The following is a 12,230-nucleotide window of genomic DNA, read 5'->3' on the forward strand; positions in this document are numbered from 1 at the left end:
ATGAGCTGGAGAGTATGCAGATCTTGCGGATGATGGGTATCTGGTTCATAAGCATTAGCTGATGATTTATAAAAGGTTCAGTCAAGTTTCTCATATGCATAAGATCGGCTATTTGGTAGTCTTAATTTTGCTGACTTAGTTGCTCCAGAAGAACGCTTAGTCACAAGTGAAGTAGCTGCTGGCTTAGTTCGTTATGTATTCTTGTTTTATTCTGCCAAATAATACGAAACTACTGCATTTGGTTTGTCTTCAGCTGGATCTATGCTAGGAAAAGTAGGTCGGCTAAACAGTGATCTACGCTTAGGAAAATAATATGCTTAGCCTATAATAAGAAAACTTCAGTTCAATTGGTATGAATGCTAGCATAATTGAAAAATTCACTAAAATAAAACTTAAAAAAATCTAACAAGACAAAATTTCTACACTCTCTGTATGTAAAATGAGGGCTACTTCTTAGTTAGCCAATTAAGAAAGGACTTTTATATTTGAAATTAGTAGTTTGAATTTACTTCACTTTTGAAGAAAAAGAAATAGTCAAAATTTGTACCCAATAATCGTAACAAAAAGCAAAATAGTTTATTGTAAAACTTCCATCAGGACCAGTCAAATTTCTAAGAATAAACTCCATATTGCAATAAGAGCGTGGATCAGTTACATCTATGAACAAACTCCATATTGTAACATGTAATATTTTTCTTAGGAACGAGGCTTACTCCAAGGTAATCCTATTTTGTCTCTATACAATGTATACCCCTCCAAGGTTATCCTATTTTGTCTCTATATAATGTATTCCCCAAAAATATACAACAGTCTCTAGAAATTGGTTACTTTTAAGTTAAAGACGAAAAGAAGTACTTAACTGAAAATGTATTTAAACTAATGAAATTAGTAATATTGATATTTTGTTCGTATTCTCTCCGTCTCTAAAAATAAATAGACAGGTTTGTGTATACATTTACACACAAACCTACCTATTATTTTGAAGCAGAGGTAGAATATTTTTGTATTGTTTTTCTCTTTTGAAGCATATTTTGTATCAAGTATATTGTATTTGTTTTTGGCAGGTGCACGTACATTTTGTTAAATCATATGGTTTCATATTTAAAATAACTAGAAAAAAACAATAAATAAATAATTTTTATAACTTGAGTTTTGTTGCTTGTTGTAGGTCATTTTTAGAGAGAGAAAAGAAGAGAGAAAAGAGAGAGAAGAAAGAGCTTATTTCCTTCTATATCTGATTGTTGTGTGTATTTTCATTACGGCCTTGGCTTTGCTGTCTTCTCTTCTCGTTGAAACTCAAAAAATCCCCACCTCTCTCTCCGTTTCCTCACCACCTCGTATAAAGCAAAAATAAAACAGCCTCCTTCCGCCATTATTTTTACAAACCGGATACGAGCTCTGTTTATTCCATACTGGTATTTCATTTCATTTCTGTAATTAATTGATCTTTAAATTAGAATCTTCTGTTGCTATTCACTTGAATTTCTATTCAGCTTAGATTTGTTTGTTTCTTTCGATTCGATTAAAGTTATTAGGGTTTATGGGTTTCTTATTTTGGATTATTAGGTATTTTTTAGGGGTTATCCAATTTGAAATTGGGGGTAAGTCAATTACAATGGGGTTTTTATTGTTTTATTTGTATTATACACATTTAATTCTACTTTGAAACTCATTGAATTTGAGTTTAGGGTTTAGAAATTTTGAATTTTGAATGTAGGGTTTAGAACATTTAGGTTTATTCAATGTGGGTTTCATCTGGGAAGCTCAAAATTTTATTGAAGAGGCAGACTTTAGTGGAGAGATGTGGTCGATGGTTAGGATTAGTGTATCTGGGGATGTCATTTTATTGGTTAATTGGAGAAATTATGAAAAAAATGTTTCTGAAAGTTTGTTATTTTGTAGGTGAAGGGAGTGGTGAGATAAAATTGTAGGAGGGGAGGGATATGTCTGGGAGTTTGAGCGAGGATTCTGGTGTTGGAAGGTTATCTGAGGGGATATCAAGTGGGCATCGTTATCAGTCTGGTGAAGCACTAGCAGAATGGAGGTCTTGTGAGCAAGTGGAGAATGGTACACCTTCGACGTCACCACCTTATTGGGATATCGACGATGATGATGATTGTGGTAAAAAAAATTCTGCTTTTATTTTGTTAATCATTTCCTTGCATTTCAATCACTCAGACCAATTAGAAAAATAATTAATATTAGAGGCTTCTTTGGATTAGCAAAAGATGGGTGAGTTGCTATGTGCACCTCGTATTTGAGCCCATTCATTTAGCTCAAAGAAGTTACCAGCTCATAAATTATCTACCAGATTATTACAGACAGAATAAGTTATTATCCGTGGACAAGAAAACACGATTGGTACAGCTTAAACATTGTAAACGTAAACTAAATGACTATATTCCTATGTCTGAAAACCGGGGAACTTTTCTTTTAAAACATATATTCAAAACTTTAGTGAATATCTAATTATCAACAAGGATCTGTTTTGCCTTTCTGTAATATTTCTTCAAATATACATGTAGTAAAGAAACTGAAAATCAAGTGGTTCTACTTAGGACTTAATGACAACAGTTAGGTGGTCTTGGTGAACGTACTCATTTGCAAGTTCCCTTTTATGTAAATCTGTAAATTGAAAATATGACCCTTCGATAATACTGTATGAAAAATGACTCTCCAGAAGATAGTGTTCAATTACGTTACCTTCGATACAATTGTAGCACATGATCTTATGCTCATCAAAGAGGCGCTTTTTAGATGACCCATTTTGCGTGAGACTATTTTCAAATGCGTGGTGGTTGTTTTGGATATCAAGTTTCATGTGTTCCCTTATCTTCACGAAGTGATAGCCTCTTTGATCTCAAACAGAAGGTCTATTGTATTTTCGAAATAAGCAAGGATCAAAAGTGGTTTGTAATCAACAAAGCGATAGAACATGCTGCATTCCTAGCAATGTCTTGCCAAGGACGATGCTTAACCGAAATGTCATAATTTTTTTGAAGGCTCTAAGATATTATTTGTCTGCTGATTTTCATTTATTTAGGGCTGAAACCAGCTGAGCTATATGGAAAGTTCACATGGAAGATAGATAACTTTTCACAGATTAGCAAAAGAGAGCTTCGGAGCAATGCATTTGAGGTTGGCGGTTATAAATGGTACGGGATTATCATACAGTCCATTAAGATATACAATTTACAGTTAAATTTATAAAGAGCAGTTTAAGCCAAAAAAACTTACATTATGTAGAAATGACATGATAACTTTGAAATTTTCATGATTAAAGGTAGGGTTTAGTTTGTGCTTTGATTAGTTTGTGGAGATTTGCGGATACGTCTTCATATGATACATGTCCATGCAGCAGAGGTATACAGTATATTTTCCTATTTTTAAAGATCAGAAGTATATTTATGTGACTCTTTTTAATTGGTCTCTAGGTACATCTTAATCTACCCTCAAGGATGTGATGTCTGCAATCATCTCTCTCTGTTTCTTTGTGTTGCAAACCATGATAAGCTTTTACCAGGTTTGATAACTTTTAATCACATTCAGTTTACGGTGTTTGATTTTCTTGCTTGTTCATCAATTACTTAAGATATTACCTGTTTTGTTCATGTTTGTCGACATCAACAGGGTGGAGCCATTTTGCTCAGTTCACAATTGCGGTTGTTAATAAAGATCCGAAGAAGTCTAAATATTCTGGTCGGTTGGTTGTATCCATCATTTGTGTCTGAATTTTGCACCTTGCGATGCTTCCGTCTCAATCTAACTGATGAAAGCTTTGTAGATACATTGCACAGGTTCTGGAAGAAAGAGCATGATTGGGGTTGGAAAAAGTTTATGGAGTTAACGAAAGTGATGGATGGGTTTGTTGTCAATGATACTCTTGTTATAAAGGCACAAGTTCAAGTTATAAGGTCTGTCTGTATTTCTTAATGTTGATGTCTCATTTTTTCTGGTAACATCGCTTATTTTTCTGGTAGCATCACTTATTTCCAGTTTCTAGATCTTCTGATCACTGCCACCCATGTTTGCCGACTGTCCAATTTTTCCTTTAGTACCGTATATGCCATGATAAAGTTCTAAGACGCGGATTCTGTTTATCAAATTGCGAGTTCACTGTGGCCATTGACACTGTTGCAATTTACTATTATCCAGGAAAAGATATGATCTGTCATTTATCAAGCATATTATTACTTTTGCGTGGATGTGTTATTGTTTTTCTTTTCCATTTTCTGTTGGAGCTCGATTTAAACTAGTTTATCTCTGATCTTTTGCTACTTAAGGGAGAAATCGGACCGCCCTTTTCGTTGCTTGGATTGTCAGTATAGGAGAGAACTCGTTCGTGTATATCTATCAAATGTAGAGCAAATTTGTCGGCGTTTTGTTGAAGAAAGACGAAAGAAGCTTGGAGACTTGCTCGAGGACAGTGCAAGATGGTCGAGGTATTTTCTGTTGGTACTTATTACTTTGTCATAGTCTTTAGTAATCATGTTTGTTCTATTAGAGATAGTTATTCCTTTTTACTGATATATCACAGTTCTTGGAAGTGTGGAAGTTAGTTTAGTATTTTAACTTGGTCCCACAGTTGGTCACTTGGATCTGAAAACTGCATTGCATGGCCATCTTTGGGTCTCAACTCTTCGTGGTCCCAACGTTTTGAATCAATGGTTTAAGTAGTTTGAATAATTGTTGCTTTGCTGGTTTACTTGGCACTCATCTATGTATGGGGTTCTGGATATTGAGAAAGAAAACTAGTCAAGAAGTCAGGATATGATTTACAGGCTTGTGCATTTAAGTGTGAAACTTGGGATCTGCAACTATGCCTTATTCTTCAAGTTTTTGCACTTCCTTAATTTGAAAGGATTTCCTGTCAATTATTTTTTGTTTTCTTAGAAAATAGTATCTAAAAAGATGATCTTACTTTAGCATGCAAGTATCCTCGAGTGTTTTTTCAAACAAAAGGACTGAATCTTAAAAGCTTTGAGGCTTCCTTAGGTACAACAGAGATGCCTTATGCAATGTCTATGTCAATGTCAGCTCTCAATTTCCTCAAGCTCATTTTTGCATTTTTGTTATATTTGCGGCTGCGCTTGGTGATCTTGTTGTAAATATTTCACATTCTGCGCTTGGTGAATTGTTCAACTGGATGCTTGCAGCTTCTGTGCTTTTTGGTTGGGTGTTGACCAAAATGTTAGGCGTCGAATGTCCAGGGAGAAAACAGATGTGATTTTGAAAGTAGTTGTCAAGCAGTTTTTTGTAGAGAAAGAAGTCACATCTACTTTGGTAATGGATTCTCTCTACAGTGGTTTGAAGGCTCTTGAATGCCAAAGTAAGAGTAAAACAGTTAGAGAGAAGGTATTGGACACTGAGGAATCACCAACTCCTATAGTCCGTGTTGAGAATGACATGTTTACCCTAGTGGATGATGTGTTGTTACTTCTTGAGAGAGCTGCACTCGAGCCTTTACCTCCGAAGGATGAAAAGGGTCCTCAAAACCGTACCAAGGTAAGCTAGTGCAGTAGTCTCAATAAAGCTGTGATTTGTTTTTGTGTTTTTTGCTTTTTAGACGTATCTTTGAACTTGAATGATAGAATCTCAGTGATAATGTTTTATACTTGTTCCCAAGCATATATAGCGAGTGTCTTCTTTTTATCTGTCGCTGAACAAAGTTCTTATTTCAAGAATTCAAACTCGCGTAAATGCTTTTTTGGTTACCTTGGGGTTTTGTTTGCTATACCTTGACGATTCAAGAATGAAAAGGTTCACTTTTCTTGCGTAGGATGGAAACTCAGGAGAAGACACCTGTAATAATTCCATGGAGCGTGATGAGAGACGGCTCACGGAACTAGGTCGTAGGACTGTGGAAATTTTTGCCTTGACTCATATATTCAGGTACTCCATATCCGCCCTGGAGTTGCTCCTTTCCTTGGAACTCTATGTAGAATTTAAATGGTGTGCTGTTAAGGAAAACCTCATTCCCTATGGATATTCATCCCCCCTACTTTCTCAATTTGATGAGCGGTGACTACTCCTTTCCTTGGGCTGAAGTCCAGGATCCAGAAGTTACTGACTTACTAAAATTTAAGTCTCCTGCCAGAAGCCTTTAAAGCACTAGCCAACAAAAAGATGCTTCCTGCTTAATATCTTCTTCTCCAGAGAGGATTCTTCTAGCTTAGATAATAGGTGCCCTGCTGAAATTTGGTTACAGTCACCAACCCACTGTTTTGTTTCATTTGGCAGTAATAGAATTGAAGTAGCATATCAAGAGGCTGTTGCTTTGAAGAGGCAAGAGGAGCTCATTCGTGAGGAAGAGGAGGCTTGGCAAGCTGAGAGCGAGCAGAAAGCAAAACGTGGAGCTGCTGACAAGGAAAAGCGTGCCAAGAAAAAACAGGTAGTCTGCTTTAATGTTTCGAAATTGAACATTTTGTAGTTCTTGCTTCTCTGCTGGATTGATCAGCAAAGGTTTCTCGTTTTTTGTTCTTAGCAAGAGTTCGTGGGTTATCTGCTTGTACTGTTTCCAACTTTCCATGCAACCATTTGTAACACAGGGAACTCACAAGAATGTCTACAATGACGTTATCCATAGAACTTTCTTGCTTATCAACCAAACCCATTGTTTCTTCATTTTTGTTACTTCAATCTTACTTCATTTTTTTGTTTGTTTCCAGAGTAAACAGAAGCGTAGCAGTCGCAAAGGTAAAGACAAGGGGAGGAGTGAGAAGTTAGATGTGTCATTAAAAGACAAGATGCAAAGTGAGGAAACTTTAGACAGAGCCATGGATGGTTTGTCCCTGAAGTTGTCCACCCTTGAAAAGCCCGACACATTGGAAGATGTGTCAGATGTAGATGAAGCAGTGGATGTTACCAAAACTCTACAAGTTGATTTGGAAGACAGAGATGTGAGTCCTGTCAATTGGGACACCGATACATCAGAAGTTCATGCTGCCACAGAAACAAGTAGTAGTGGAGTGAGTGGGCTTCCTATACATCAAAATGGAAGAGGAAAGAAGAAGAATACTTCTGTAATGGATGATAGTTCTTCAACATGTTCTACCGATTCGGTCCCATCAGTGGTAATGAATGGCCCTCCCTACAAAGGGAACACTTCACCATACTACAAACGGCAAACATCAGCTAGTACCAGGTAATTGTCATTCATAGCGTTACATGGAAAGAGTACATGACTATATCAGACTTCTGCTGCTATCTGTGGCAACACTGAATATTTACTTAAGCTTTCACTTCACATTTTTGTTCTCTAGAGGGAAGAATCAACGTGGTAAAGAGACACTTGGGCAGTCTGGCTGGGTCCATGAGATGGATAGTCATCAACAATCTGAATCAGCACCAGATGCAGGACACCTTCAAGATCTTTCTGGAGCATGTACGGTGGCAGCCGGACCTGAATCACTTTACTCATTAAAGGATCGGATACATTGGCTTGAGCAGCACTTGGTTGAAAAGGTAAAATGACTGATTGGTTTTATGTATTCCCCGCATTTCTAATAGCATGTGTTTGAAGTCTAATATTATTATGCTCTTCTATTCCCATCATGAGTGTAAATTGGTATTGCAACACAGCAGGTGGTTGTGTATGCTGAATACATGTTTAAGTCAAGTAGCACATTTGTCCATGCTTTCTTTGGTCTTTCTTAGATGTCTAAACATTATCGTACATCTACCAAAATTAACAACAAAAATAGCGTACATCAGATACAGCTTTCGCATAGATCTCACATTGCTGTGAAGGGATAGTTCACACTGAAGGCTGATATGAATATTGTAGCTTTTTTAATTGTCAGCAGGGGTGGACAAGAAAAACCGTGTTTAAATAGGATTAGTAAACCTGATCTTGACGCCTACTATGTTTAATGGCTACATGTCATGGATTTGTGGATTGTGGTTTAACTCCAGTATGTGGGTGTGACACTTGCTTCGAATTGTGCTTGTTTGACTCGTATATTGGAGTGCTTGTCTATTGAGTATTATCCCGATGCTCTTATTATTTATATGGGTTTGATTGTCTCCAATCCCGAAGTGTATGTTCTAATCTGATGCTCCAGAATGGACTGCATTGCAATTTTCATCCATGTACGACCTGTGTTCAGGTGGAACTTGGATGACTTCCCTCAGCATCAAATCCTATGCCATAGGTTTACATTTTTTCTTCACATATGTTTATCATCTTTGAATTTTTTTTAATACAGGAAGAAGAAGTTTCTACTCTGCAGAAGAAGCTGACTGTCAAAGACCTGGATGTTGTTAATGGCCAGAAGAAACATCTGGTTGAGGTTGAAAGACCTGATCAAAGAAGGGCAGAGGAAGCATCTAGTGGTCCTACCAGTTTCTCTACAAACCTACCCTCAAACGTGCAGTGGAAACCGGTGGGAGAGAGTGTCACCTGGGACCAACCGTACCCTGTGAAAATAACATCTCCAAATAGCCTTCGGCAAACAGAGAAAGTAGTTCATGCGAAACCACCCTCACCCCAAGTTCCTTCAATCTCTAAACCAGAGGCTAATAATATCTGTATGTCTCAATCAAAGTCAACACACACACCCTCTGAAAAGGCAACTCCTCACCAAGTAGCTCCTTTGTCGAGACCCTTAAGTGCTCCTCTTGTTCCTGGTCCTAGGCCGACTGCTGCCGCCGCTGCTGTTGTTTCTATAGGATCGACGACACCAGTATTAGCACGGTCCTACAGTGCTGCTGGACGTCTAGGAACCGATTCTTTACCAGAAACCCAAGGTTATGCTTCCCCATCCTACAGAAATGCCATCATGGGAAAAACCATGGCTCCAACTCCCCCAGCTGGCTTCGCTGTTCGTCCTTCTTCTTCTGCAGTAAGCCTATCTTCACCTCCAAAAGCCCAACCGTCGATATCCACACAAGTAAATCTACCTCCGAATTCAGCAAGGAAAGATCAAAACCTGGTTAGGCCAGGGTTTACCTTTGGATCTGTTACTCCAGAAATTCTACAGAACAGACCCCAGTGGATGGAGGGAGGATCACCACGGGATACTAATCCTTCTTCCATGTTGAATCACGGCATTCAAAATCTTGACGTCTATGGTTCTTCTCGTGGTTCAACATCAGCAGCAGCAACACAGGGAGTTTCTTCAGATGAGTTTCCACACCTTGATATAATAAATTTTTTGTTCGAGGAAGAGCACAGCATAGGAAAGGTGGCTGAAGGAAGTGCTGTTATTAATACCACCAACAGCATGTATCATCATCATCAACAACATTCATTGAACCGCCAGTTCACTTTTCCAGGCGATTTAAATATGTCAGGGGAAGCTGGAGGGCCATCAATAAATTCTTGTAGGTTTCAGCGGCAAGAAAGCTACCACCATGATGACCTGTTGCAGCAGCAGCAGCTCTATGGGTCTTCCAGTGGGGGGTCTTCTTACGAGGGGTTTAGGGAAGTCTATCCAGTTGTAGGAATGCCTTACGGAGATGGGCAGCAGATTGATGGGATGATTGATAATCAGTGGTCTGTTGCAGGAGGTGGTACTGATTTGTCTTTGCTTAGTCTTAGGAATACTGCCATGGGGGATGGATACTTATACCACCAGCACCAGCATCAGCATCACCTCCATAATCATCATCAGTTGCCAGAGTATTCGAATCTAGCATGTGATGTTAATGGATACCCTGTATTCCAGCCTTCAAATGGTTTTGAGTGAAATAGGAAAGTAAATTATTTCCAATTGGCTTCGATTAGTTTTTTCACCCGGTCCTCGTAACAATTGTATCTCAAGAGGAAAAAGAAAATCATCCATCAGATTTGAAGTGAGTTGTTGGTAATCATTTGTTTGTTTTTATGAGAAAAGAAACTTTTTGTAAAGAATCCCTTTTCTTGTTTTGAAAATTATCCACCAGTTGCCGGAGTATCCTCTGGAATCCTATTTTGAGGCATATACCCAAATGTTTTGAGGCATACTAAATGCTTACCCTAACTAGTATAGGTTGATTATGAGGCGGTCTAAAGCTGATTAAATTATTGTCATTATTAAATATGGCGGATAAGGATTATTGATTTTATTACTTAGTGACTCTAATTTGTCCTTATTGGATACGCCTCAAAACAGGATCATCCGCTGAAGCTGCTTTCCTTTTGGGCTCGAGTTGCTAGCGCCTACCTTGGCCTCTTCCTTTCATGATTGTTCAGTTAGCCCAATCTTGAACCGAATCGGACAAGTTAAACCTGGATGAGAGTTATAGTGACAGAGAATAAAGGATAAACGAGTTGAGCTTATTTATACATAGTCAAAATGAAAGAAAAGCACCCACATTTGAAGATTACACAAATAAGAAAATAACATAAAAGTGAAAGGCAGACAAATGTAGTTTGAGAGTTGGACTTAGAGTTGGATTGACGGCTATCCACTGTAACAACTTGTGTCACTATCCTCCCTTAAGACCAAGGGGTCCGAATCAGATACTTCAGAAAAGCAAATCGAGGAACATGAAACCTTTTGATAAACACATCAACAATTTGATCAGCAGTACAAATATAGACTACCTTCAAAAATCTGATAATGAAATCAACTCTTAAACTCTTCATTCTACTATTCATCACAGAATTGGAGGCAAATGCAGAGAACTAATATTATCACAACTCAATGTAGGTGGAGTGAGATGGGAGTAAAATAAATCCTCGTGCAACTGAAAAATCCAAACTATTCCAGAAGACAATAGCTAAGGCTTCATACTCTCTGTAGATGATCTAGGAACAATGGGTTGTTTTCTAGAGGACCAAGAGACATGATTGGAACCAAAATAGATACAAAAACCACTAGTAGACTTACTATCAGAAGCTTCACCAGCCCAATCAACATCTGAGAAGCCATGAAAAACCAGAGGACCTTTGGTGGAGCAGGGAACATGTGTGATTGTACCTTTTAGACATCTAAGTATTCTCTTAGCTGCTAAGAAATGTTGTGTAGTAGGTTGAGACATATGCTGACATACCTGACTGACAACAAATGATATTTTAGGCATGGTCCAAGTAAAGTAGTGAAGTGCACCAACCAGTGACATATACTCAGTTGGATTGTCAAGAAAGTCGCCTTCAGAAGTAAGATGTATAAGAGCTAAGGTTTTGCTCCAACCACATCTGTTTTCTTAAGAAGATTAAGAATGTATTTAGTTTGAGAAAGAATTATCCCATTATATGATCTTTTGACCTCAAAACCAAGAAAGTAAAGAAGAGAGGCTAAATACTTAACAAGAAACTGAGCACCCAATTCAAGAATGAGTTGGATCAAATAAGCAGAATCACTACCAGTAAGTATAATATAATTTTACGTACACAATATGACAGTAATTCTGGTACCAACCTTTTGAAAAAAGAGTGAAGTATCTGCTAAAGAAGTAACAAAGCCTAGAGATAAAAGAACATCAACAAGTTTAGAACACCGGGCTCTAGGTGCTTGTTTTAAGCTATAAATAGACTTCTTTAACTTGCAAACATAATTAGGATGGTCAGGATTCTCAAAGCCAGGATGCTGAGACATATATACTTCTTCATCGAGATCCCCATGTAAGAATGCATTGGAAATGTTCAGTTGAGTAGGTGTCAAATTGAAATTCATAGCAATAGAAAGAACCAACTAATAGTAGTAGATTTGGTCACATGACTGAAAGTCTCAGCATAGTCAATACCAAATTGCTAATGAAATCCTTTGGTCACAAGTTTAGCTTTGTACTTATCAAGAGAGCCATTTGCATTATACTTAACCATAAAAACCCATTTGAAACCAACAACATTGTAACTTGGATTAGGTGGAACAAAAGGCCAAGTGCCAACATGTACTAGAGATGTATATTCATTAACCAGAGAATCTCTCTAATGAGGAAGCTTGAGTTCTTGAGAAGCACAAATAGAACTGGTTGAGATGTGTCACTAAGTAAAGTTGTAGGTAATCTGTGAGAAGTAGTGAACAATAATTTTGGGTTTGAAAATACCATGTTTACCCCTGGTGGCCATAGAGTGAGCCTTCTGATGATAGAAGAAATGTATGAAGTGAAGGTGGAAGTGGAAGTGGAATGTTGAGCAAGAGATTGAAAGTTACTGGGAAATGGAAGATGAGAGGGAGCAGTAGGTGGAAAATAGGAGAAATCAAGAGGTAAACTGTCACCAGAAGTGGACTCAGACAATAAGGAGTAAGGAAAAGAATGTTCATTGAAAACTACATGTCATGAAATATATACTCTGCTAGTGG

The 12,230-nt window shown here is 37.8% G+C and overlaps 1 protein-coding gene across 1 annotated transcript; it reads left to right on the forward strand.

Moving 5' to 3' along the window:
* Positions 1-1,167: 1,167 nt before the first annotated feature.
* LOC113349965 (TNF receptor-associated factor homolog 1a-like) lies at positions 1,168-9,908 on the forward strand. Its single transcript, XM_026594010.1, has 13 exons — positions 1,168-1,415; positions 1,903-2,121; positions 3,044-3,155; positions 3,435-3,523; positions 3,631-3,699; positions 3,785-3,914; positions 4,284-4,442; positions 5,157-5,505; positions 5,780-5,892; positions 6,241-6,391; positions 6,669-7,144; positions 7,263-7,464; positions 8,208-9,908. The coding sequence occupies exons 2-13, from the start codon at positions 1,944-1,946 to the stop codon at positions 9,687-9,689; spliced, it is 3,510 nt and encodes a 1,169-aa protein (XP_026449795.1). The 5' UTR covers positions 1,168-1,415; positions 1,903-1,943; the 3' UTR covers positions 9,690-9,908.
* Positions 9,909-12,230: the final 2,322 nt, after the last annotated feature.

This window comes from Papaver somniferum, chromosome 2 (genome assembly GCF_003573695.1).
Source record: "Papaver somniferum cultivar HN1 chromosome 2, ASM357369v1, whole genome shotgun sequence".
Lineage (NCBI taxonomy): Eukaryota > Viridiplantae > Streptophyta > Magnoliopsida > Ranunculales > Papaveraceae > Papaver > Papaver somniferum.

What these genes read in the sequence shown, in the direction of transcription:
- LOC113349965 (XM_026594010.1), top strand. Translation starts at nt 1,944, where the DNA reads ATGTCTGGGAGTTTGAGCGAGGATTCTGGTGTTGGAAGGTTATCTGAG. An exon ending in CCATGATAAGCTTTTACCAG is followed by an intron (nt 3,524 to 3,630) that starts GTTTGATAACTT and finishes CGACATCAACAG; the next exon opens with GGTGGAGCCATTTTGCTCAG. An exon ending in GTCCTCAAAACCGTACCAAG is followed by an intron (nt 5,506 to 5,779) that starts GTAAGCTAGTGC and finishes TTTCTTGCGTAG; the next exon opens with GATGGAAACTCAGGAGAAGA.